At 46.0% G+C, this 27549-nt stretch overlaps 1 protein-coding gene across 1 annotated transcript in view; it reads right to left on the bottom strand.

Moving 5' to 3' along the window:
- The window catches only part of yeats2 (YEATS domain containing 2), an 86242-nt gene extending 62695 nt beyond the window's left edge, over window positions 1-23547 (bottom strand). The window contains exons 1-8 of the mRNA XM_065005646.1: window positions 23264-23547; window positions 22326-22431; window positions 22060-22157; window positions 17962-18054; window positions 17633-17866; window positions 17219-17352; window positions 13554-13715; window positions 8989-9100 (exon numbers count right to left, since the gene is read on the bottom strand). Of these exons, the coding sequence (XP_064861718.1) occupies window positions 8989-9100; window positions 13554-13715; window positions 17219-17352; window positions 17633-17866; window positions 17962-18054; window positions 22060-22157; window positions 22326-22425 (933 nt within the window). The 5' untranslated portion in view covers window positions 22426-22431; window positions 23264-23547. The remainder of the gene's footprint in view (window positions 1-8988; window positions 9101-13553; window positions 13716-17218; window positions 17353-17632; window positions 17867-17961; window positions 18055-22059; window positions 22158-22325; window positions 22432-23263) is intronic.
- Between the last annotated feature and the right edge of the window lie 4002 nt (window positions 23548-27549).

Below are 27549 nucleotides of genomic sequence, written 5' to 3'. Positions count from 1 at the left end.
GAGACAGAGAGTGGAAGACGCAGTGAGACAGAGAGTGGAAGACGCAGTGAGACAGAGAGTGGAAGACGAGAGAGACAGAGAGTGGAAGACGCAGACAGAGAGTGGAAGACGCAGTGAGACAGAGAGACAGAGTGGAAGACGCAGTGAGACAGAGAGTGGAAGACGAGTGAGACAGACAGAGTGAAGACGCAGAGACAGAGAGTGGAAGAAGACAGTGAGACAGAGAGTGGAAGACGCAGTGAGACAGAGAGTGGAAGACAGTGAGACAGAGAGTGGAAGACGCAGTGAGACAGAGAGTGGAAGACGAGTGAGACAGAGAGTGGAAGACAGAGACAGAGAGGGAAGACGCAGTGAGACAGAGAGTGGAAGACGAGAGAGACAGAGAGTGGAAGACGAGTGAGACAGAGAGTGGAAGACGCAGAGAGACAGAGAGTGGAAGACGAGTGAGACAGAGAGTGGAAGACGAGTGAGACAGAGAGTGGAAGACGAGTGAGACAGAGAGTGGAAGACGCAGTGAGACAGAGAGTGGAAGACGCAGTGAGACAGAGAGTGGAAGACGCAGTGAGACAGAGAGTGGAAGACAGAGTGACGCAGTGAGACAGAGAGACAGGAAGACGAAAGTGAGACAGAGAGTGGAAGACGAGAGAGACAGAGAGTGGAAGACGCAGTGAGACAGAGAGTGGAAGACGCAGTGAGACAGAGAGTGGAAGACGCAGTGAGACAGAGAGTGGAAGACGAGTGAGACAGAGACAGAGTGGAAGACGAGAGAGACAGAGAGTGAAGACGAGAGAGACAGAGTGTGGAAGACAGAGTGAGACAGAGAGACAGAGAGTGGAAGACGCAGTGAGACAGAGAGTGGAAGACGTAGTGAGACAGAGAGTGGAAGACGCAGTGAGACAGAGAGTGGAAGACGCAGTGAGACAGAGAGTGGAAGAGCAGTGAGACAGAGACGGAAGACAGTGAGACAGAGAGTGGAAGACAGCAGTGAGACAGAGAGTGAAGACAGAGAGTGAGAGGAAGACAGACAGAGACAGAGAGTGGAAGACGCAGTGAGACAGAGAGTGGAAGACGCAGAGAGACAGAGAGTGGAAGACGCAGTGAGACAGAGAGTGGAAGACGCAGTGAGACAGAGAGTGGAAGACGCAGTGAGACAGAGAGTGGAAGACGCAGTGAGACAGAGAGTGGAAGACGAGAAAGACAGAGAGTGGAAGACGCAGTGAGACAGAGTGGAAGACGAGTGAGAGAGACAGAGAGTGGAAGACGCAGTGAGACAGAAAGACAGAGAGTGGAAGACGCAGTGAGACAGAGAGTGGAAGACGCAGTGAGACAGAGAGTGGAAGACGCAGAGAGACAGAGAGTGGAAGACGCAGAAAGACAGAGTGTGGAAGACGCAGAGAGACAGAGAGTGGAAGACGCAGAGAGACAGAGAGTGGAAGACGCAGAGAGACAGAGTGGAAGACAGAGAAGTGAGACAGAGAGTGGAAGACGAGTGAGACAGAGAGTGGAAGACGCAGTGAGACAGAGAGTGGAAGACAGAGAGACAGAGAGTGGAAGACAGTGAGACAGAGAGTGGAAGACGCAGAGACAGAGAGTGGAAGACGCAGTGAGACAGAGAGTGGAAGACGCAGAGAGACAGAGAGTGAAGACGCAGTGAGACAGAGAGTGGAAGACGAGTGAAGACAGAGTGGAAGACAGAGAGACAGAGAGTGGAAGACGAGAGAGACAGAGAGTGGAAGACGAGTGAGACAGAGAGTGGAAGACGAGAGAGACAGAGAGACAGACGAGTGGAAGAGACAGAGAGTGAAGAGTGAGACAGAGAGTGGAAGACGCAGTGAGACAGAGAGTGGAAGACGAGTGAGACAGAGAGTGGAAGACGGAAGACAGAGAGAGGAAGACGAGTGAGACAGAGAGTGAAGACGAGTGAGACAGAGAGTGGAAGACGAGTGAGACAGAGAAGACAGAGACAGAGGAAGACGCAGAGAGACAGAGAGTGGAAGACGAGTGAGACAGAGAGTGGAAGACGAGAGAGACAGAGAGTGGAAGACGAGTGAGACAGAGAGTGGAAGACGCAGTGAGACAGAGAGTGGAAGACAGAGTGACGCAGAGAAGAGAGAGACAGAGAGTGGAAGACGAGTGAGACAGAGAGTGGAAGACGAGTGAGACAGAGAGTGGAAGACGCAGTGAGACAGAGAGTGGAAGACGAGTGAGACAGAGAGTGGAAGAGAGTGGAAGACAGAGAGTGGAAGACAGAGAGACAGGAAGACAGAGTGACGCAGAGACAGAAGACAGTGAGACAGAGAGTGGAAGACGCAGTGAGACAGAGAGTGGAAGACGAGTGAGACAGAGAGTGGAAGACGCAGTGAGACAGAGAGTGGAAGACGAGAGAGACAGAGAGTGAGACAGAGAGACAGAGAGTGGAAGACGAGTGAGACAGAGAGTGGAAGACGAGTGAGACAGAGAGTGGAAGACAGAGAGACAGAGAGACAGAGAGACAGAGAGTGGAAGACGAGTGAGACAGAGAGTGGAAGACGCAGTGAGACAGAGAGTGAGACAGAGAGACAGAGAAGACGCAGTGAGACAGAGAGTGGAAGACGAGTGAGACAGAGAGTGGAAGACGCAGAGACAGAGACAGAGGAAGACGCAGTGAGACAGAGAGTGGAAGACGAGAGACAGACAGAGTGGAAGACGCAGTGAGACAGAGAGTGGAAGACAGAGAGAAGACAGAGACAGAGAGAAGACGCAGTGAGACAGAGAGTGGAAGACGCAGTGAGACAGAGAGTGGAAGACGCAGAAAGACAGAGAGAAGACAGAGACAGAGAGTGGAAGACGAGAGAGACAGAGAGTGGAAGACGCAGTGAGACAGAGAGTGGAAGACGAGTGAAGCAGTGAGACAGAGAGTGACGCAGAAGACAGAGTGAAACAGAGAGTGGAAGACGCAGTGAGACAGAGAGTGGAAGACGCAGAGACAGAGAGTGGAAGACAGAGACAGAGAGTGGAAGAGAGTGGAAGACGAGTGGAAGACGAGTGAGACAGAGAGTGGAAGACGAGAGAGACAGAGAGTGAAGACGCAGAGAGACAGAGAGTGGAAGACGCAGAGAGTGGAAGACAGAGAGTGGAAGACGCAGTGAGACAGAGAGTGGAAGACGCAGTGAGACAGAGAGTGGAAGACGAGTGAGACAGAGAGACAGAGAGTGGAAGACGCAGAGAGTGGAAGACAGAGACAGAGAGAGTGGAAGACGAGTGAGACAGAGAGTGGAAGACGTAGAGACAGAGAGTGGAAGACGCAGAGAGTGGACAGAGAGAAGACGCAGTGAGACAGAGAGTGGAAGACGCAGAGACAGAGAGAAGACAGTGAGAGAAGACAGAGACAGAGTGGAAGACGCAGTGAGACAGAGAGTGGAAGACGCAGAGAGACAGAGAGTGGAAGACGAGTGAGACAGAGAGTGGAAGACAGAAAGACAGAGAGACAGAGAGAGTGGAAGACGCAGTGAGACAGAGAGTGGAAGACGAGTGAGACAGAGAGGAAGACAGAGTGAGAGACAGAGAGTGGAAGACGCAGTGAGACAGAGAGTGGAAGACGCAGTGAGACAGAGAGAAGACAGAGACAGAGAGTGGAAGACGTGAAAGAGAGAGTGGAAGACAGAGAGACAGAGTGGAAGACGAGTGAGACAGAGAGACAGAGAGTGGAAGACGCAGAGAGACAGAGAGTGGAAGACAGAGTGAGACAGAGAGACAGAGAGTGGAAGACGAGTGAGACAGAGAGTGGAAGACGAGTGAAGACAGAGAGTGGAAGACGAGTGAGACAGAGAGTGGAAGACAGAGACAGAGAGTGGAAGACGCAGTGAGACAGAAAGACAGAGAGTGGAAGACGCAGTGAGACAGAGAGTGGAAGACGAGTGAGACAGAAAAGACAGAGAGATAGTGAGACAGAGAGTGGAAGACGCAGAAGACAGAGAGACAGAGAGTGGAAGACGCAGAGAGACAGAGAGTGGAAGACGCAGTGAGACAGAGAGTGGAAGACGAGTGAGACAGAGAGAAGACAGAGACAGAGAGTGGAAGACGAGAGAGACAGAGAGTGGAAGACGAGAGAGACAGAGAGTGGAAGACGAAGAGAGACAGAGAGTGGAAGACGAGTGAGACAGAGAGACAGAGAAGACGTGTGAGACAGAGAGTGGAAGACGAGAGAGACAGAGAGTGGAAGACAGAGTGAGACAGAGAGTGAGACAGAGACAGAGAGTGGAAGACGAGTGAGACAGAGAGGAAGACGCAGTGAGACAGAGACAGAGAGTGGAAGACGCAGAGAGACAGAGAGTGGAAGAGTGAGACAGAAAGACAGAGAGTGGAAGACGAGAGAGACAGAGAGAGTGGAGACAGAGAGTGGAAGACGAGACAGAGAGTGGAAGACGCAGTGAGACAGAGAGTGGAAGACAGAGAGACAGAGAAAGACAGAGACAGAGAGTGGAAGACGAGTGAGACAGAGAGTGGAAGACAGAGACAGAGAGTGGAAGACGAGAGAGACAGAGAGTGGAAGACAGAGACAGAGACAGAGAGGAAGACGCAGAGAGACAGAGAGTGGAAGACGGAAGACAGAGAGTGAGACAGAGAGACAGAGAGTGGAAGACGCAGTGAGACAGAGAGGGAAGACAGAGACAGAGAGTGGAAGACGCAGTGAGACAGAGAGTGGAAGACAGAGTGAAGACAGAGTGAAGACAGAGAGACAGAGAGTGGAAGACGAGAAAGACAGAGAGTGAGACAGAGAGACAGAGAGTGGAAGACGCAGTGAGACAGAGAGTGGAAGACGAGTGAGACAGAGAGTGGAAGACGAGACAGACAGAGTGAGACAGACAGAGAGTGGAAGACGAGTGAGACAGAGAGTGGAAGACGCAGTGAGACAGAGAGTGGAAGACGCAGTGAGACAGAGAGTGGAAGACGAAGACAGAGAGTGGAAGACGCAGTGAGACAGAGAGTGGAAGACGAGAAAGACAGAGTGAGGAAGACGAGAGACAGAGAGTGGAAGACAGAGAGACAGAGAGTGGAAGACGCAGAGAGGGAAGACGAGTGAGACAGAGAGAGAGTGGAAGACGCAGAGAGACAGAGAGTGGAAGAAGACAGAGAGGACAGAGAGTGGAAGACAGAGACAGAGAGTGGAAGACGAGTGAGACAGAGAGTGGAAGACAGAGACAGTGGAAGACAGTGAGACAGAGAGTGGAAGACAGAGAGTGAGATAGAGAGACAGAGAGTGGAAGACGCAGTGAGACAGAGAGTGGAAGACGCAGTGAGACAGAGAGTGGAAGACGCAGAAAGACAGAGAGTGGAAGACGAGAGAGACAGAGAGTGGAAGACGCAGAGACAGAGAGTGGAAGACGAGTGAGACAGAGAGTGGAAGACAGTGAGACAGAGAGTGGAAGACGAGAGACAGAGAGTGGAAGACGCAGTGAGACAGAGAGAAGACGAGTGAGACAGAGAGTGGAAGACGAGAGAGACAGAGAGTGGAAGACGAGAGACAGAGAGTGAGAAGACGAGTGAAGACAGAGAGTGGAAGACGAGAGTGAGACAGAGAGTGGAAAGTGAGACGTGAGAGAGAGTGGAAGACGAGTGAGACAGAGAGTGGAAGACGAGAAAAGACAGAGACAGAGAGTGGAAGACGAGTGAGACAGAGAGTGGAAGACGAGTGAGACAGAGAGAAGACAGAGACAGAGAGAAGACAGAGTGAGACGAGTGAGACAGAGAGTGGAAGACAGAGTGACAGACAGAGAGTGGAAGACGCAGAGAGACAGAGAGTGGAAGACAGAGACAGAGAAGACGCAGTGAGACAGAGACAGAGAGTGGAAGACGAGAGAGACAGAGAGTGGAAGACAGAGAGACAGAGAAAGACGAGTGAGACAGAGAGTGGAAGACAGAGTGACGAGTGAGATAGAGAGAGAGTGAGACAGAGAGTGGAAGACGCAGAGAGACAGAGAGTGGAAGAGTGAGACAGAGAGAGACAGAGAGTGGAAGACGAGTGAGACAGAGAGTGGAAGACAGTGAGACAGAGAGTGGAAGACGGAAGACAGAGAGTGAAGACAGTGAGACAGAGAGTGGAAGACGCAGTGAGACAGAGAGAAGACGCAGAGACAGAGAGTGGAAGACGCAGTGAGACAGACAGAGTGGAAGACGCAGTGAGACAGAGAGTGGAAGACGCAGAGAGACAGAGAGTGGAAGACAGAGACAGAGAGTGGAAGACGAGTGAGACAGAGAGTGAGATAGTGAGACAGAGAGTGGAAGACGGAGAGACAGAGAGTGGAAGACGAGAGAGACAGAGAGTGGAAGACGACAGAGACAGAGAGTGGAAGACGCAGTGAGACAGAGAGTGGCAGACAGAGAGACAGAGAGTGAAGACAGAGTGAGACGAGAGAGACAGAGAGTGAAGACAGAGAGACAGAGAGTGGAAGACGCAGTGAGAGACAGAGACAGGAAGACGCAGTGAGACAGAGAGTGGAAGACGAGTGAGACAGAGAGTGAAGACAGAGAGACAGAGAGTGGAAGACGAGAGAGACAGAGAGTGGAAGACGCAGAGAGTGAAGACGACACAGAGAGTGGAAGACGCAGTGAGACAGAGAGTGGAAGACGAGTGAGACAGAGAGACAGAGAGTGGAAGACGAGAGACAGAGAGTGGAAGACGAGAGAGACAGAGAGTGGAAGACGAGTGAGACAGAGAGTGGAAGACAGACAGAGTGGAAGACGAGTGAGACAGAGAGTGGAAGACAGAGACAGAGAGTGGAAGACGAGTGAGACAGACAGAGAGTGGAAGACAGAGAGACAGAGAGTGGAAGACGAGTGAGACAGAGAGTGGAAGACGCAGTGAGACAGAGAGTGGAAGACGCAGAGAGACAGAGAGTGAGAAGACGAAGACAGAGTGGAAGACGAGTGAGACAGAGAGACGCAGTGAGACAGAGAGTGAAGACAGAGTGAGACAGAGTGAGACAGAGAGTGGAAGACGCAGTGAGACAGAGAGTGGAAGACAGAGAGTGAGACAGAGAGTGAGAAGACGAGAGACAGAGAGTGGAAGACGCAGTGAGACAGAGAGTGGAAGACGAGAGAGTGGAAGACAGAGACAGAGAGAAGACGAGAGTGAAGACAGAGAGACAGAGAGTGAAGACAGAGACAGAGAGTGGAAGACGAGTGAGACAGAGAGAGGAAGACGAGAGAGACAGAGAGTGGAAGACGAGAGAGACAGAGAGTGGAAGACGCAGTGAGACAGAGAGTGGAAGACACAGTGAGACAGAGAGTGGAAGACAGAGAGAGGAAGACGCAGTGAGACAGAGAGTGGAAGACGCAGAGAGACAGAGAGTGGAAGACGAGTGAGACAGAGAGTGGAAGACGCAGTGAGACAGAGACAGAGAGTGGAAGACGAGTGACAGAGAGTGAGACAGAGAGACAGAGAGTGGAAGACGAGAGAGACAGAGAGTGGAAGACGCAGTGAGACAGAGAGTGGAAGACAGAGTGGAAGACAGAGAGGGAAGACAGTGAGACAGAGAGTGAAAGACGAGTGAGACAGAGAAGACAGAGAGTGGAAGACGAGTGAGACAGAGAGTGGAAGACGAGAAGAGACAGAGAGTGGAGACAGAGACAGAGAGTGGAAGACGAGAGACAGAGAGTGGAAGACGAGACAGAGTGGAAGCAGAGAGACAGAGAAGACAGAGTGGAAGACAGAGAAGAGACAGAGAGTGGAAGACGAGAAGACAGAGAGTGGAAGACGAGTGAGACAGAGAGAGTGGAAGACGCAGTGAGACAGAGAGTGGAAGACAGAGACAGAGAGTGGAAGACGAGATGAGACAGAGAGTGGAAGACGAGAGAGACAGAGAGTGGAAGACGCAGTGAGACAGAGAGTGGAAGACGCAGTGAGACAGAGAGACAGAGAGTGGAAGACGCAGAGAGACAGAGAGTGGAAGACGAGAGTGAGACAGAGAGAAGACGCAGTGAGACAGAGAGTGGAAGACGCAGAAAGACAGAGAGTGGAAGACGAGAGAGACAGAGAGTGGAAGACGAGAGACAGAGAGTGGAAGACGCAGTGAGACAGAACAGACAGAGGAAGACGCAGTGAGACAGACAGAGTGGAAGACAGAGACAGAGGGAAGACGAGTGAGACAGAGAGTGGAAGACAGAGTGAAGACAGAGAGTGGAAGACAGAGAGTGGAAGACGAGTGAGACAGAGAGTGGAAGACGCAGAGAGTGGAAGACGCAGTGAGACAGAGAGAGAGGAAGACGAGTGAGACAGAGAGTGGAAGACGCAGAAAGACAGAGAGTGGAAGACGTGAGACAGAGAGTGAGACAGAGACAGAGAGTGGAAGAGAGTGGAAGCAGTGAGACAGAGAGAGTGACAGAAGACGAGTGGAAGACGCAGAGAGACAGAGAGTGGAAGACGAGTGAGAAAGACAGAGTGTGGAAGACAGAGAGAGACAGAGAGAGAGGAAGACGCAGAAAGACAGTGTGTGGAAGACGCAGAGAGACAGAGAGTGGAAGACAGAGACGCAGTGAAGACGAGTGAGACAGAGAGGAAGACGAGTGAGACAAGACAGAGAGAAGACGAGACAGAGACAGAGGAAGACGCAGAGAGACAGAGAGGAAGACGCAGAAAGACAGAGTGTGGAAGAAAGACAGAGTGTGGAAGACACAGAGTGTGGAGACAGAGAGACAGTGGAAGACGCAGTGAGACAGAGAGTGGAAGACAGAAAGACAGAGTGGAAGACGACAGAGAAGACAGAGACAGAGTGTGGAAGGAAGACAGAGAGTGGAAGACGCAGAGAGACAGAGAGTGGAAGACAGAGTGACGCAGTGAGACAGAGAGTGGAAGACGCAGTGAGACAGAGAGTGGAAGACGCAGAGAGACAGAGAGTGGAAGACGCAGAAAGACAGAGTGTGGAAGACGCAGAGAGACAGAAGTGCTCCTCTGTGAACGAAACATGCGTTTACAGTGCAAATAAAGCTGTAATGAATCTACAATCGGACCTTAAGGTGGTGTATGATGTCTATGCGTTTGTTGCGGGGGTCTTTGAAGTGGATCTGGATGCGGACAGGGAACTCCCCCCAGCCTCGACGTGTCAGGTGGAACGGAGGCTCACTAACAACACACATTTAGAGTCATGAAAACACACACACTTGAATCAGGGACAAACACATTTTGAATACTTTATGACACACACACACAGACACCATGGTTGAGAATAAACATCATCCATGAAAACAACATCATAACTACCCCTTTAAGTATTAAATACAGCCAGACAGAGAAGGTATCCCATCACCCCCTATACTCTTGACTCATTGTTCTTTGTAGACATTCTACCCCAAATTCAATGAGCGGGAGGCTTTCTCTCTCATCTCCTCTCTCTTTGAAGCCTGCGGTTCTCATCCTTGTGGCCCAGAGCCTGAGCTGACAGTGTGTCCGCTTGTGTTTTATTCCCACACTTGAAGACCTTGGATGTGTTAGAATCAGCAAAGAGCTTGAGCTACAGCTCTGTGGGGTTCAGTAAGTTTGAATCCTCTGCTCAGTCAGTCAGTCATGCATCTATCGGGGTTACAGACTGTGTCTTGTCAGCTAAAAACAGCCAGAGGGCTGAGGATTTTTTTTAAACACTGACTGATACTCTGATTCAGAATGGGGATGTAAAGCAGGATCAACCTGCATGCCGTGTCAGGGCTCTAAGCAATCCGGGGCCTGAAGTATTCTGAGGTATTAGATATGAGTTTTCTGAGTGATTACACTGTGTGTAGGTAAAGGGTGTGTCAGCACGGTTAGTCATAACTCATGTGTACTGTTAACTCCATTTCTGACTCATACTGCTCACACAAATCATAGGAACTAAAGTATATGTTTCAGATGTGTCAGGGGGCTCTGTGCAGAAGTCGCCCTTAGGCACAGGTCTAGGATCAGCTTTCCCACCACAAATCCCAAAGGGCAAGCTGGTCTTAGAGCAGTGTCTAGGGGCAACTTGACCTAACGCCTGTGGGCTGGCTGAAAGGTGTGACAGCATTGTCTCATGTCACATGGGGCACTATTACTCCAAGGCATTTCAGTTTGATTACTACGATGGGAGTGTTAATTAAGACATTCCCAGCAGAACAGTCCAGAAGAGTTTGTGCATATACAGTATGATGAAAACATTTTGTTGTGTTTTTGTTTGTTTTGGACTTCGCCAAGGGGTTTTTCGAATATTCGGGCACAAATAAATGTCTTGAGGCAAGCCAAAGTCGGAAGCCGGTGATTGGTCAACAGTAGGAATTATTCAGTAAAGTCTTTGTTGTCATTAAATGAGAGACGAGTCGTTTTCATGCACATTTTTTCATTGAGAAATACTGCACCAAATATCTTATTTAGATGTAAAATCATGGGACTAAGATCTCCTCTGCAGAAACGTCAAAATGAAAAGGAGATTTCTTGAGTTAACGTAGATTAATTCTGACTATTTAGAGGACTATTTGGCTACGGCGTCTCAAAATGGACAAACAGCACTAGTGGTCTTTTCAGTTTTCAAGCTAAAGTTTTTTAGGCGAGTATGCGAGCACACGTTCGGTTCGCCGAGCTGAAGCTTGCTGACGCCTTTATCAAGGTATACACTCGGTTCTTCTTGGGTCCAAAAAACTGGACCCGAAAGGACAACCAGACCTAGACCCCAAAAATATGATTATCCGCCAACTTTCTTTTCTGGTTAGCGAATAGGCCTTTATATGTTGGCTAGGCCTGCTATAAGTACTATTTGAGAAGGTCCAGAGACAAACATTTCCTAGGTAACAATGGTCCGGATGTCTTTTATCAGCACTGTCATACAGCGTAGTAACAAACAGTCATCTACAACATAGCAAACACGTTGTTATATAAAATGCCATCTGTAAATACGAATAAAATTGATAAATTATGAGCCTAGTTGGTTGAGCCAAAGATGAAGTCAACAACCTTCCCGCTAGCCATGATTGGCTGAGATAATGGTCTGCAATATAACACGCTTCTGTCTATTTGAGATGGTCAGTATGTCTAGGTAATCCTGTCTAACGTGGCTATTGTTTTTTAATGTATCGGGTTAAAACTTCACAAGTGTTGCTCTCCACTTTCTGGAGATGGAGAAAACACCAGTCCCTGGGTTACATCTTTAAACGGACAACAGCCTAACCAGCTCTGATAGGGCGAGTAAAATGGTCAGAGTGGGGTGTTCTCTCATTATGTGTCTGGAAGTAGCTAGCCAAGTTAACCAGTTAGCTTGACAGATCAACCCTACACATTGGCCAGAGCATCCGGTGTGCGCTCTGAACGCGAAACGCTCTGAATTTATGACGGACAATCTGACAGCACAGTTGCAGTCACCAACACCTCTGGATAACATAACAGCCTGACCAGCTCTGATAGGGCGAATAATGTTCAGTGAGCTGTTCTCTCTCAATTAGATGTCTGATAATAGCTAGTAAGTTAGCTTGGGTGCTTGACTGCTGTTAGTACATTCAGATCAGCCTTTAAAGAGATGGGTGGGGCTAAAGCTTAAGAGGATGTGAACGATGTTGAATGGGTGTAGACAAAGAAGGGCTCTCCAATAGTAGAAACAAAACAATCTAAGGCCATTTCCACAAAAGTGAGTTTACAAGTTGATCAACTTTCAAAGCAAAATTACTTTCCCATTGTTCCTCAACTGTAGTGTATGATATACCATTGTCTAGCTCTGACTCTACTTTTATCCAATGTAAAAAACACTTTCAAATTTTGCTACATAAGACCAATTTGAGAGTTTAACAAAAATAATAATCTGAATGCACAGAACGTCACTGTGGGCCATGCAATATTCATGTATAAATCACTCTGGGCCTTGCCCTGCATTAATGAGAGAAATGACACTTTCTGTCTCCTGCCAATGCTTTGAATTATGGCACAAATAGTGCAGGTGTTCATTGGTGAGTCCGGTGCGATATTTGTTTTTAATAAAGTTAATTGTGGAGAAGGCTGATTCACAGTTGTATGTGGTGCCAAACATGGTCAGGATGTATAGTGCCAGTTTCTTGAGAACAGGGACATCAGCTGCAGGCACCATCATTCCCCAGAAAGTGACAGGGTCACAACCACCAGCCTGCTCCTTCAAAGACACGTTTTATTGCAGCTCAATCAACTCCATTTGCAGTGACGCAACATCTACCCAATCAGAAAGACCGCTTTTTCTTCTTCTGACAACTTTGTCACATTTGTGACCGAGAAGGGCATCTGGGTGAGCAGCAGCAGTTCTCTTCCAACAATGATGTCATCAAAGCGAGCCTTGAAGTTCTCCATCAGCTTCTGGATGAAATCAACATGGTTGGGAACATCTTTGTCTCCCAGCATTTGCACAAAAAGATTGGGGAAGTGGACAAGTTCTCACTTAAAAAGCTCAGAATTTCTTCTGGAAAGCCTGGACCGCTGTTATCATATCCTAATAATTGCTCCCACAGTTGATTTCTTCAAACCAAGCTGCTTACCTATTGCAGATTCAGTCTTCCCAGCCTGGTGCAGGTCTACAATTTTGTTTCTGGTGTCCTTTGACAGCTCTTTGGTCTTGGCCATAGTGGAGTTTGGGGTGTGACTGTTTGAGGTTGTGGACAGGTGTCTTTTATACTGATAAGTTCAAACAGGTGCCATTAATACAGGAACGAGTGGAGGACAGAGGAGCCTCTTAAAGAAGAAGTTACAGGTCTGTGAGAGCCAGAAATCTTGCTTGTTTGTAGGTGACCAAATACTTATTTTCCTCCATCATTTGCAAATAAATTCATAAAAAATCCTGCAATGTGATTTTCTGGATTTCTTTTCTCATTTTGTCTGTCATAGTTGAAGTGTACCTATGATGAAAATTACAGGCCTCTCTCATCTTTTTAAGTGGGAGAACTTGCACATTTGGTGGCTGATTAAATACTTTTTTGCCCACTGTATTAGGGCAACGTGTAGAATTGCAGGAAATGTGTTAATTACTAAATCTTCTCTCCGCACCAAGGGAAAATGTGTAAAATTGCAGCAAATTTGCTTTAAAACCGCAAAATATTCTCTACACCCCATGGCAAAATGTGTAGAATTGCAGCATATTTGCTTTAAAAGTGCAAAATATTCTCTACACCCCATGGCAAAATGTGTAGAATTGCAGCATATTTGCTTTAAAATGGCAAAATATTCTCTACACCCCATGGCAAAATGTGTAGAATTGCAGGAAATTAACTCACTCCGCTGACAAGGGGGGGCTAAAATATTTTGCCCGCAAGGTGGAGGGGGGCCCCCAATTTTTTTTGCTTTGGGGCCAGCTCTGACTGCATTTGTGGGTATGGATGTGGGTACACAGACCCACATGCCACTGCTGCCCCTCATGATGAGTTCAGATGTTTTGTTGCCCCCACCCCATCAGTCACCCATCCCTGTCGTAGCTCATCAGATCAAAACATGTTTTGCACAGAGAGTCTGAATCTGTCTGCTGTTGCCTGAGGCCTGCATTTAAAAACAACACCCCAGTGATCTATTCAATAACAAGACGAGCACTACCTCCAAAGTACAGACACGTGCGCACACACAAACATACCTGACTTCCACCAGGTCATTGGGCTTGTAGCTGGGGTGCAGGAAGAACCAAACTTTCTTGACAAAGTGGTCGATGCTGGGCTCTCTTCTGGAGCCTCTGACGTACACCATCCACTTATGGGTGGACTGGTCATTCTCCTCCCGCTTATCAGGAGGGATATACCTGGGAAACAGGAGGGAGATCATATATTTCAGCCATTTAGCAGCCGTTTTTAGGTAGGAATATGTGGCCCCAGGACCCTGGCATTACTAGCCACACTCTTACCAACAGAGCCACATACTGTAGGACCACCAAAGATATCGAGAGAAAGCAAGGAAGGAGAAGGGGAAGAAGAAGGAAAGATAAGGGGAGAAAGAGCGAGAGAAAGAGAGAAAAGTAGAGAATAAAAAACAATGAGAAAACAAAGAGGGCAAGAAAGAATCAGAGAGAGACAGGTATGCAGGAAAGGCTCTCTAGCAGAGCTGTCGGTCACTGTGCCCCGGTTCTGTTTGTTTACCTTGGATTGACAGATGGAGGGGAGGAGATAGTGACAAAGAGAGGGAGCTGCCTCGCGGGGGGAAAGGAGGAGATAGAAAGACAAGCTGGAGCTCAGACAGAGTTCTCTCTACTCCCTGGGCGGCATGTAGCCTCGCGGTTGGAGCGTTGGGCCAGTAATGGAAAGTCAATGGTTCGATTACCCGAGACGACAAGGTGAAAAATCAATCGATGTGCCCTTGAGCAAGGCATTAACCCGCATTTTCTCCAGTGGCGCCTTACTACTCTGGCTGACCCTGTAAAACAACACATTTCACTGAACCTATCCAGTTAGGGCTCTACAGTGCAACAATTTTACTCGCAAATGCGTCTAAATACTATTCAGTGCAACCAGGAACCCTGCCGGCATATGTGAAAATAACAGCTTTTATTAAAACAACAGTGCACTTAAACCTTTAAAGACTTAATTTAGCACTTATATATACACTACCGTGTAAAAATGATCAACTTGGATTAGCTTGTACGCCTATGTAGATATTCCATAAAAAATCTGATGTTTCCAGCTACAATAGTCACTTACAACAATAACACTGTCTACAATGTATTTCTGATCAATTTGATGTTATTTTAATTGACAAAAAATGTGCTTTTCTTTCAAAAACAAGGACATTTCTAAGTGACCCCAAACTTTAAAACAGTAGTGTATATAGCTAACATTTGAAATACATTTCATAGAGTAAAGTAAGGTGCTAGTACATGATGAAGCTTTTACAGATAGGGAGCCTAGCTACTTTGTTAAGTCAAGAGACATAAGTAATAATTACTGTTTCATGTCACCGTTATGACACACGTCATAGCCTACTTGTTGTGTTCTAGTCGAGTGTCTCCCTGTAAACCCCTAAACACAGGCTTGTGATCCAGGGAGAAAACATGTCAGTGATCAGGAGTTCTGTATCAAGTCTGGGCTTGCATGACAGGCACCCAGTTACCCAACTGCTCACTGTGATGGGAGGGAACAAAAACAAGGTGTGCTGACCTCCTACTGAGAAACTAAACTGCAGGGATGCATGGACACACACAAAAAAATCTGTAAACTGCAAACTGAAAATGTGCCTATTTTCGGGTGGTGACAATACCAACATTTTACAAACAATGTGATACCAGGCCAAGGGAGTAGTATCGTGATACCACAGGGTTTGCCGCTGCCCCTCACACTTTTTACTACATTTTACTGTATAAAATGCTTTCATCCAAAGGCCTACCTGTGATTGGGCAGGAGGAATATAAATGCATAATGATCTGCATTTTCATTGTGGCAGTAAGGAGAAAACACACTGGGCCTATATGAAACCATCGTTAGCCTACTCTTCAGACAACTCACACACATAGCCAGCCACACACTCCCTCCCTCCCTCCCTCCCTCCCTCCCTCCCTCACTCACTCACACACATCCTCTTCCTCTCTCTCACACACACCACTCTCTCATTCCCTCTCACACACACACAATGCTCCCAAAAGTTAAGGACCAAACAGAATTTAAGGAACAGAAAAATATTTTTTAAATGTAGCTTATAATTACATTGACACGGCATATATATACATCCTACCTTTGAAGCATCTCCTTGAGTTGGCTATATATCCCTTTTCAGCTTTTCCTGTGCCATCCAAATTTGTGCATAGCCAATTGGTACCATGGTGTTAGCTAGCTAGCCAGGTAACTATGACTAAACAGGGTTGTTTGCTATCAAACCAAAAACGTGCGACTCGCAAGTAGTTTAAAACGGCCAGCGGCGGGGTTTATAAAGTTATTTAAAATGTGCACCAATTGGCGGTAGAAAGGGGAGAAGGTAGCTCCGCTGGTTAGAAACGTGTGGTTTTCAGTGATGTAAAGGTCATGGCTGTCACTGTTTGTCCTCTATGGCATTCTGCCGAGTCCGACTGGCTTGTTCCTACGGGATACAGTAAAAGGTACGTATCCACCTCCTTCCTGCTGCGAGCCGCTCCAATAATAAAACACATGTAACAACAGAAAACGCTGTCTGTACACCGCAGCGTGCAATCATGGCTAATTAACATTAAAACTGATGGAGATGTGCAGAAAGAACAGACAGAGAAGCAGCTGAGTAAACTAAGGGCTGGTTAGGGGATGTGGATGGCTGCTCACAGCTAAATAACATTAAAACTGATGGAGATGTGCAGAAAGAGCAGACTGAGAGAGGCAGCTGAGTAAACTAAGGGCTGGTTAGGGGATGTGGATGGCTGCTCACAGCTAAATAACATTAAAACTGATGGAGATGTGCAGAAAGAACAGACTGAGAGAAGCAGCTGAGTAGACTAAGGGCTGGTTAGGGGATGTGGATGGCTGCTCACAGCTAAATAACATTAAAACTGATGGAGATGTGCAGAAAGAACAGACTGAGAGAAGCAGCTGAGTAAACTAAGGGCTGGTTAGGGGATGTGGATGGCTGCTCACAGCTAAATAACATTAAAACTGATGGAGATGTGCAGAAAGAACAGACTGAGAGAAGCAGCTGAGTAGACTAAGGGCTGGTTAGGGGATGTGGATGGCTGCTCACAGCTAAATAACATTAAAACTGATGGAGATGTGCAGAAAGAACAGACTGAGAGAAGCAGCTGAGTAAACTAAGGGCTGGTTAGGGGATGTGGATGGCTGCTCACAGCTGTCACACCTGATATTGGATGAAGCACTCATTCTGATATGAAATATCTGACATCACGCTCTACACTGGTATTTGTAGACCGCATAGGGATGCATTCTGTGCTCAGTCATGAATGTGGATATCAGAAAGATACACCATTATATTTAGTGATGACACGGGAGAAAATCTGTTCACGTGTCTCTCCGATTGGTCAATGGGCGATACAGTCTTGGGTCTGCGCACTTTTTTACGGATCTACGCGATTCATGTGGATGACCTATTTAGACATCCAAACGGACAATTTTGCCTAAAAGTGATGAGTTTGCAACCCTGCAACTGTATAACAAGGGATTGCAACACACTGCTGTTGTTCATGTCTTCCTGTATCTGTCACAAAGGACTAGAAACATTGTGAAATGATTTAGAAAGTTCACTGTGTCAAAAAAAAGAATGGGACCACTGCCTTGAAAAGCTCTCAGATTCTACTGAGTAAAAAAAGTGAAACACTCATTGATAATGTCATTCACGTACTTGGAGACATTTCCCACCACGATGGTCTTCTTTATGTAGAGCCTGGAAGCCTCATCTCCTGTAGTGTGGTAGATCACCCTCTGCTCCCCCCCGTCTGACGACAGCACACCTGACGACGGGACGCCAAACGTGTCCTACAACAAAGGAGACAGTCATAGTATTAATGTTAGAGGTTGTATCAGAAGCCTTTTACCTCTGCAGTAATAATCATGAGGGTCATCATATGACTGCCTTCCCAAGGGTGCGTCTCAATAATCTACAGTGCTCCCTCTCTTCAGCTCCTTTGCCTCATCTGCATAGGTCTGAAAAGACAGGATGGGTGAATGCAATTTGCTTATAGGGTTTTCAGATCAGTACAGATGAAGGAAAGGAGACGGGAAGAGGAAGCCACTTCAGACTCCAGAGTCCACTCACCTTCCCTGTGTTGCGGCCCGGCCTGCGCTCCTGCCTGCCCCTGTCCTCTCTCCAGGCCCCCTCCCCGTCCCTATCCGGCCCCTCACCCTGTTGGGACAGGGACTCAGACTCCGAGGGCCCCAGGGAGTGGGCGTCTGAGCCCTGGTTGAGAGGGGAGGAGGAGCGGGAGGGTGACTCCAGGAAACGCTTGATGGCCGGGTGGTTCAGCACCGCCGGGTCGCTCTTGGATGCCTGCTGGTAAACGTAGGAAAGGAGAGGAAGTTGTAGAATTTATAGTTGTTGAATACAAAGTAGGTACAAATAAGAAATTAGACTTAAAACAACCTTACCTCTTGGAGCTTGGGCACCCCAGCGTTGGCATAGTAATTGGCCACGATACAGGCTCTGAGCTTGTCCATCATTCGCCTGGCCTCATTCAGACGCTGTAACAGACAAAATGAACAGCAACACTGAAACTTTCTCCTGCAGTATAAACGTTTAATTAACCTTTCTCCTACAGTTTAAACATGTAAGTAGCCAAGCGGCTAAGGAGTTGGACCTGTAGCCGAAAGGTGGCCGGTTTGATTCCTAGGCCGGGCCTTGGAAAAAGGGTGGAATTGATCTGGCAAATGGATGGCTGCTGCCCTTGAGCAAGGCCCTTAACCGCACAACCTGCTCTCCATCCAGGGGCGCTGCACTGCAGCTTGACCATGCGCTCGTCTCAACTGTATGTGTGATGTGTGCTGTCTGAGGGTGTTAAGAACGGAGAAGACACATTTCCATTGTTCTCTGTAACATATGGACAATAAAGTAGTATTGTATTAGAGCTGGGAGATATGGAAAAAATTTTTGTTTCGCAATAAATGTAACTATATTGCTCGATACCAACAAATACAACACACTATTTTTTATGGACAGTTACTACTTTGCATTAGCGGCAGGGGTCTAGACAATTTTTTTCCAGTGCCAAGTAAGACAACTGAGATGGTAGCCAATGACTCAAACGGTAAGCTATTGCATCTAACATATCCAGGAAAAACATTATTGATATTTGGATGTGCAACCTGTCTGAAACAGGATCCAAAATGATCCAACTTATTTCTGGCTCTGCGGAGATGAATTGCATATTGACCTAGGCTACACCTATTATTCACCACCTGAGGAAGTGGGAACTCTTTAGATAGGTTGATTACTCGAAATATGATCTTGTTGCTAGATAGCCATGTAAGCTAATTGATTCATCTATCAATAAATACAATGTCTGACAAAAACTTTCAAGCACGGGGCCTAACTGATGTAGGCCTATTACCGACAAATGGCATGCTCTGCTCAGCTCCGCGGGCGTATCAACACCATGCTACATAGCCTAATCAGGTAGTAAACAAATGGCATGCTCTGCTCAGCTCCGCGGGCGTATCAACACCATGCTACATAGCCTACTCAGGTAGTAAACAAATGGCATGCTCTGCTCAGCTCCGCGGGCGTATCAACACCATGCTACATAGCCTACTCAGGTAGTAAACAAATGGCATGCTCTGCTCAGCTCCGCGGGCGTATCAACACCATGCTACATAGCCTACTCAGGTAGTAAAGTGGTACCATGTAGGGTTGGTCGATATTACAATAACATTGTCTATCGACAATGATTGACAGCCATCGTCGATGGTGACGACACTGTGATGTGATCGTTACTCATTGTGTATTATTTTCTATATTTTTCTCGCAGCGCACAAGTGACATTGTGAGTAATTTGCCTATTCCTATTTGCTGTATCCTATTACAATAAATGTGATATAGAGATTTGCAAAAAAACAAAACGTTTTTTTCATGTCATTATGGGGTATTGTGTGTAGACTGATAAGGAAAATGTTTTATTTAATCCATTTTAGAATAAGGCTATAAGGTAACAAAATGTGGAAAAAGTGAAGGGGTCTGAATACTTTTCAAGTGCACCGTATACCCTTAATCCCCCCCCCCCCCCCCCCCCCCAAACATACACTCCTCTCTTCACCATACTGAGCAGCACCCTAACCAAACCCTTACCCTACATCTTACCCTAAACCGGGATGGTATCCTAACCCCATACCGGGTTCATATCCAAATCCCAACCCTCCCCATACACTAACACAACACACTCTTTCCCCTCTTTGAGCCCACCCCTCTCTATATGCATGCATTGTTTAGTCATGTTTAGTTTTGTTTTTTCTTTCTCATTTCTAAAATTGTAAAGTGACTTTGGGTCCTTGAAAAGTACTATATAAGTCCAATGTATTATTATTACCATAATTATTATTATATATCACTATGTTTTAAGGGTACATAATCACGATAGGACAAAGGTTAACATCGCCCAACCCTAGTACCATGAACTCAATATTAACAGGTGAGAAATACAGTTGAAGTCAGAAGTTTACATACACTTAGGTTGGAGTCATTAAAACTCGTTTTTCAACCACTCCACAAATGTTTTGTTAACAAACTATAGTTTTGGCAAGTCAGTTAGGACATCTACTTTGTGCAAGACACAAGTCATTTTTCCAACAATTGTTTACAGACCGATTATTTCACTTATAATTCACTGTATCACAATACCAGTGGGTCAGAAGTTTACATACACTAGGTTGACTGTGCCTTTAAACAGCTTGGAAAATTCCAGAAAATGATATCATGGCTTTAGAAGCTTCTGATAGGCTAATTGACATCATTTGAGTCAATTGGAAGTGTACCTGTGGATGTATTTCAAGGCCTACCTTCAACCTCAGTGCCTCTTTGCTTGACATCATGGGAAAATCAAAAGAAATCAGTCAAGACCTCAGAAAACAAATGGTAGACCTCCACAAGTCTGGTTCATCCTTGGGAGCAATTTCCAAACGCCTAAAGGTACCACGTTCATTTGTACAAACAATAGTATGCAAGTATAAACACCATGGGACCACACAGCTGTCATTCCGCTCAGGAAGGAGACGTGTTCTGTCTCCTAGAGATGAACATACTTTGGTGCGAAACGTGCAAATCAATCCCAGAACAACAGCAAAGGACCTTGTGAAGATGCTGGAGGAAACAGGTACAAAAGTATCTATATCCAGAGTAAAACGACTCCTATATCGACATAACCTGAATGGCTGCTCAGCAAGGAAGAAGCCACTGCTCCAAAACTGCCATAAAAAAGCCAGACTACGGTTTGCAATTGCACATGGGGACAAAGATAGTACTTTTTGGAGAAATGTCCTCTGGTCTGATGAAACAAAAACAGAACTGTTTGGCCATAATGTCCATCGTTATGTTTGGAGGAAAAAGGGGGAGGCTTGCAAGCCGAAGAACACCATCCCAATCGTGAAGCACGGGGGTGGCAGCATCATGTTGTGGGGGTGCTTTGCTGCAGGAGGGACTGGTGCACGTCACAAAATAGATGGCATCACGAGGTAGGAAAATTATGTTATGGAAGTTAAAGCTTGGTCGCAAATGGGTCTTCCAAATGGACAATGACCCAAAGCATACTTCCAAAATTGCTTAAGGACAACAAAGTCAAGGCATTGGAGTGGCCATCACAAAGCCCTGACCTCAATCCTATAGAAAGTTTGTGGGCAGAACTGAAAGAGCGTGTGCGAGCAAGGCCTACAAACCTGACTCAGTGACATCAGCTCTCTGAGGAAGAATGTGCCAAAATTCACCCAACTTATTGTGGGAAGCTTGTGGAAGGCTACCCGAAACATTTGACCCAAGTTAAACCATTTAAAGGAAATGCTACCAAATACTAATTTGGTAGCATTTAATACTAATCTCCTTTTATTCTGACATTTCACATTCTTAAAATAAAGTGGTGATCCTAAGTGACCTAAGACAGGGAACTTTTACTAGGATTAAATGTCAGGAATTGTGAAAAACGGAGTTTAAATGTATTTGGCTAAGGTGTAGGTAAACTTCCGACTTCAACTGTACATGATATACTCACAGAAAGCTGTGCCTCTACTCTCTCTAACTAGAACAGTAGTTGCCTTGAAAAATGTATTTTTCCCAATGCATCTCTCCCTCCTCCTCTGTGCGCACAGTGGGGAGAGGAAGTGAGAGTGGCTTGCTCACACAGCAGCCAAAACAGGGACAGGCAGATCATTTCATAGCAGGAATCAACATAATGCATAGGCTATTAATGTTGACCAAATTATGGTTGTGGAACAATCTACAGAAACGTTGGACAGCAAAATCACCGTAAATTACTGAGCAAAATGCTTTGGTAAGTGAAGGTGATTTCGATGTCAGTAATTTTTGGTTTATCATCCCAGCTCTATATTGTACATTGTAATTACACACAATTAAAGGTAATAAACATGAAAACAGAGTGTTTGTCTTTGCATGCATTTAAGGTGTTCGTACTTTTGTACCCTCATGGTTCTGATATGATTCATGTATGGTGACATGATACTCATTCAGTAGATGAGGTTAACAGTTACCTGTCCGATCACTTCGATCTCATGTTCTTTGTTCTTCATCTCCAAAGAGAACTGGTCTTTGATAATGGCCTCAATCTTCTGCACCGTAGCTTCCCTCGCTGGCAAGTTTCAGAAAAGTATGAAAACGCAGACAGAGTGAGCTAGGTCACATGTTAGCATCATCCTAAAGATACTGTGAACCAGCAATTGTCCATACAGCCTAAGTTCACAAGTACAGGAAGGCTTTAATAGTACAATAGCATGGGTTGTAGAACTTCCAGTCTTACCATTTTGTTCCACTACTTTGTGTCGCTTGTTCTCCTGAACCTGTGAGATGTCTTCATAGTCTGGGTCCTTGTCTTCAATCTTCCTCTTGATGCCTGACATAATTGACTGAGAGATGGAGATAGACAACGGCAATGTGTAAATTCAACCACTGTGCTCTGGTAACCATGCCCCTGTTGCTTGCTCTATGATATATGCTAGATATATTTATCACTAACTAAAATGGAGAAGATGCTGGCAGTACGCTTTTTTATCTTGTAGCAGCAACAATTTCTGAGTTCTCAATATTATTCCAGGTAATCAAATAACAACCTAGCTTGTTATAAGTGTATTACATTTCCCTACATGGTATTTGTGCAGTTCACAAACAATAATGTATGAAATCACTGCACCTGCTAGCCTAGCATGTTAGCTAGCATAATATGTCAAAAGGGGAATAAGTGCTAACAGAAAATAAAAAACATTGCCCGTTTCCAACAACAAACCCCACAAAACATGGCATTCTATTTAATGGTTATAGATTTTAACCTTTGCTAAATTATATGTACAGTGGCTAGCTAGATGTTCTAATGTAGCATATATCTAGATAGTTAGCTAACTAACTAGCTAGCCAGCCATCTAACTGGAGATCTATGCAAAAAATGTAGCATTAAGCATAGCTATGTAGGTGCTAAATGCTAGCTAGCATAACATGGAGCAAGTCGGATCACTCTGCTACTCGACCCTGATGTCTAGAAAGGCCTTTGAACTACAGTAACGACGTTATTAGCGAGCAGCTAGCTAGCATTGTTTCGTGGTACACCAGTAATTTGTGAAAACACTTTGCTACCAAACTTGACAATGCAGTCATCTATGGTACATTTACCCATTACGATAACATTATATTGGAATAGTTTACCCACTCTCACAACATACCCCAATGTTCGACAGTTTACCCTACCTCACGCTCGTGGTGCAGGAACTGGGAGGCGTGCTGGAGAAAGTTGCTAGCAGGCTAACTAGCTAGCTGAACGTGTGTTGTGATTCTGTTTGCAAGCAAGCCGATACGCCCGCTTCTGTAGTTTAATAATTACTTTTCTGCGGACGTTGCTATATAAAGTGAGTTTTCATTCAAAGCTAGCTATCTATGTTTGTTAATGTTTTGCTTGGTTTGTAGAGTCTCGAGCTAGCCCCATGGCATTCGCCTGCAAACAGATGGGCCTTGCGATTCCTGCGATGAACCAGAGGGGGGCACTAGAAAACAGAATCATAATCCAGACTGCACTGAATACAGTGACCTGCTTTACACTGTACAGTATCCTTATAATAATTTAACTTCAAACTGAAGAAATAGGAAAATAATGTAACTAATGTCATAAAACACATCACACACAATCAAAATCGTTACTTTTCTTGTTGGCCCTTTGCTTTCCTCAAAAGACGCAATCAGCTTTACCCACTTCAAATAGTTTGTAAACACACTATGCAGTGGCCAAGGGTTTCTAATGTCAAGACCTTATCCTACTTGATTTATTTGTTTATCAAATAGAAAACAATCTGGCTTGTTCCACATCTGTTTGGTACAGTAACCCTAACAATATTGTATAAATATGCCCTGAAACAGTGCATGTGGGTGAGATGAGATGTGAGAAGAATCGCAAACTGGTGCCAAATGTCTGCATCACAGACTGAATTTATTAGATCACACAGTCAGGTTAATTGTAAAGATGTCATAGATACAAATTGATCTTCATAAACCTTTGAGACACTGTTTTTAAAAATGTCTGAGGTTTTGATGTAATGCCTCACCATTAGAATACAAATAAAAGGAATTGAATCCTGGGCAATAGTGGTATGCTTATTTTAAATAATAATAATCTGTAATCCCAACATGTTTCAAACTGCCACTAATTGTCCTTGTTCCCAATAACTCCAAGGTAACCTGCCTAAATGACTATCTGTGATCTGTAATTATGAAGTGCTTCGAAAGGCTCGTCATGACACACATCAACACCATCATCTTAGACACCCCAATTCGCACACTGCCCCAACATATCCACAGCCAACCACCAGACTGCCAGCACAACAGATGGTTCCCCATGAGAGTAAACATCCGTTAAGTGAAACATCATCTTGGTTTAGCAACATATGCATTCACATGTGTAGCCTATGTGAAATTGCCAAGAACTATAGGATAAAGTAATCCTTCTCACCCCCCCCCCCTTAAAAGATTTAGATGCACTATTGTAAAGTGGCTGTTCCACTGGATGTCTTAAGGTGAACGCACCAATTTGTAAGTCGCTCTGGATAAGAGCGTCTGCTAAATGACTTAAATGTAATGTAAATGTAAACTAACCAGAAACCCATGAATAAAGTATGAAGCCACAATAAACATTTTCCAAAGTAGTGGAATTATTCTCCAGAATATTGGTGTATTTAGCATCCTTGTTGTTGTTTAGTTGTTTTCAGATGTACAGTGCATTTGGAAAGTATTCAGACCCCTTCGGCTTTTCCACATTTTGTTACGTTACAGCCTTATTCTAAAATGGATTAAATAGTTCGTTTTTTTCTCTCATCAATCTACAAGCAATGCCCCATAAATAAAAAAGCAAAAACAGTTGTTGTTTTTTAATTATAAAAAATAAAACACTGAAATATCACATTTACATAAATATTCAGACCCTTTACTCAGTACTTTGTTGAAGCACCTTTGTCAGCGATTACAGCCTTGAGTCTTCTTGGTTATGGCGCTTCAAGCTTGGCACACCTGTATTTGGGGAGTTTCTCCATTCTTCTCTTCAGACCCTCTCAAGCTCTGTCATGTTGGATGGGGAGCGTTGCTGCATAGCTATTTTCAGGTCTCTCCAGAGATGTTCGATCAGCTTCAAGTACGGGCTCTGGCTGGGCCACTCAAGGACATTCAGAGACTTGTCCCGAAGCCACTCCTGCATTGTCTTGGTTGTGTGCTTAGGGTCATTGTCCGGTTGGAAGGTGAACCTTCGCCCCAGTCTGAGATCCTGAGCGCTCTGGAGTAGGTTTTCATCATGAATCTCTCTGTACTTTGCTAATTTAATCTTTCCCCGATCCTGACTAGTCTCCCAGTCCCTGACACTGAAAAACACCCGCACAGCATGATGCTGCCACCCCCATGCTTCACCGTAGGGATGGTGCTAGGTTTCCTCCAGATGTGGCGCTTGGCATTCAGGCCAAAGAGTTCAATCTTGGTTTCATCAGACCAGAGATTCTTGTTTCTCATGGTCTGAGAGTCCTTTAGGTGCCTTTTGGCAAACTCAAAGTGGGCTGTCATGTGCCTTTTACTGACGATTGGCTTCCGTCTGGCCACTCTAGCATAAAGGCCTGGTTGGTGGAGTGCTGCATAGATGGTTGTCCTTCTGGAAGGTTCTCCTATCTTCACAGAGGAACTCTGGAGCTCTGTCAGGGTGACCATCAGGTTCTCCCCAGATCTGTGCATCAACAGAATCCTGTCTCGAAGCTCTACAGACAATTATTTTGACCTCATGGATTGGTTTTTGCTCGGACATGCACTGTCAACTTATAGAGACAGGTGTGTGCCTTTCCAAATCATGTCCAATCAATTGAATTTGGAGGCAAAAGAAACACACACCTGTTACGGTGAGGTGCTGGCTAGTGGAGTAGAATACTTGAAAAAGATAAGGAGAGACGCACACTCTAGAAGCTCAGACGCAATAATTTAACAATCTCTAACCAACATTTCGACAGACAAGCTGTCTATACTCTGATGAAGACAGCTTGTCTGTCAAAACATTGGTTATTAGGTTATTCAATTATTGCATCTGAGTTCCTAGAGTGTGCAGCTCTCTTTTTATTTTTCAATCAATTCACTTTACCACAGGTGGTCTCCAGTCAAGTTGTAGAAACACCAAGACGATCAATGGAAACAGGATGCACCTGAGCTCAATTTCGAATATCATAGGAAAGGGTCTGAATACTTATGTAAATAACATTTCTGTTTTTATTTGTAATACATTTGCAAAGATTTCTAAAAACCTGTTTTCACTCTGTCATTATGGGGTAATGTGTGTAGATTGATGAGTAAAAACAATTATTTATTCCATTTTAGAATAAGGCTGTTGTCACACCCTGATCTGTTTCACCTGTCTTTGTGATTGTCTCCACCCCCCTCCAGGTGTTGCCCATCTTCCCCATTATCCGCTGAGCATTTATACCTGTGTTCTCTGTTTATCTGTTGCCAGTTTGTTTTGTTTCGTCAAGCCTACCAGTGTTTTTTCCCTCTGTTCCTGTCTCTCGATTGTTCCTGTTTTCCCGGTTTTTCTGCCTGCCCTGAGCCTGAGCCTGCCTGCCGTCCTCTACCTGTACCCCACCTATCTGGATAACTGAACTCTGCCTACCCTGAGTCTGCCTGCCGTCCTCTACCTTTAACCCACCTATCTGGATAACTGAACTCTGCCTACCCTGAGTCTGCCTGCCGTCCTCTACCTTTAACCCACCTATCTGGATAACTGAACTCTGCCTACCCTGAGTCTGCCTGCCGTCCTCTACCTTTAACCCACCTATCTGGATAACTGAACTCTGCCTACCCTGAGCCTGCCTGCCGTCCTCTACCTTTAACCCACCTATCTGGATCACTGAACTCTGCCTACCCTGAGCCTGCCTGCCGTCCTCTACCTTTAACCCACCTGTCTGGATCACTGAACTCTGCCTACCCTGAGCCTGAGTCTGCCTGCCGTCCTGTACCTTTAACCCACCTATCTGGATAACTGAACTCTGCCTACCCTAAGCCTGCCTGCCGTCCTCTACCTTTAACCCACCTGTCTGGATCACTGAACTATGCCTACCCTGAGCCTGCCTGCCGTCCTCTACCTTTAACCCACCTGTCTGGATTACTGTCCCCTGCCTACCCTGAGTCTGCCTGCCGTTCTGTACCTTTAACCCTCCTATCTGGATAACTGAACTCTGTCTACCCTGAGCCTGAGTCTGCCTGCCGTCCTGTACCTTTAACCCACCTGTCTGGATCACTGAACTCTGCCTACCGTTCTGTACCTTTAACCCTCCTATCTGGATAACTGAACTCTGCCTACCCTGAGCCTGCCTGCCGTCCTCTACCTTTAACCCACCTATCTGGATCACTGAACTCTGCCTACCCTGAGCCTGCCTGCCGTCCTCTACCTTTAACCCACCTGTCTGGATCACTGAACTCTGCCTACCCTGAGCCTGAGTCTGCCTGCCGTCCTGTACCTTTAACCC

The sequence above is a fragment of the Oncorhynchus nerka genome, linkage group LG20, assembly GCF_034236695.1.
Source record: "Oncorhynchus nerka isolate Pitt River linkage group LG20, Oner_Uvic_2.0, whole genome shotgun sequence".
NCBI classification, from domain to species: domain Eukaryota; kingdom Metazoa; phylum Chordata; class Actinopteri; order Salmoniformes; family Salmonidae; genus Oncorhynchus; species Oncorhynchus nerka.
Note: the sequence above shows the minus strand (reverse complement) of the source record. Positions and strands in the feature narration are given on the sequence as shown.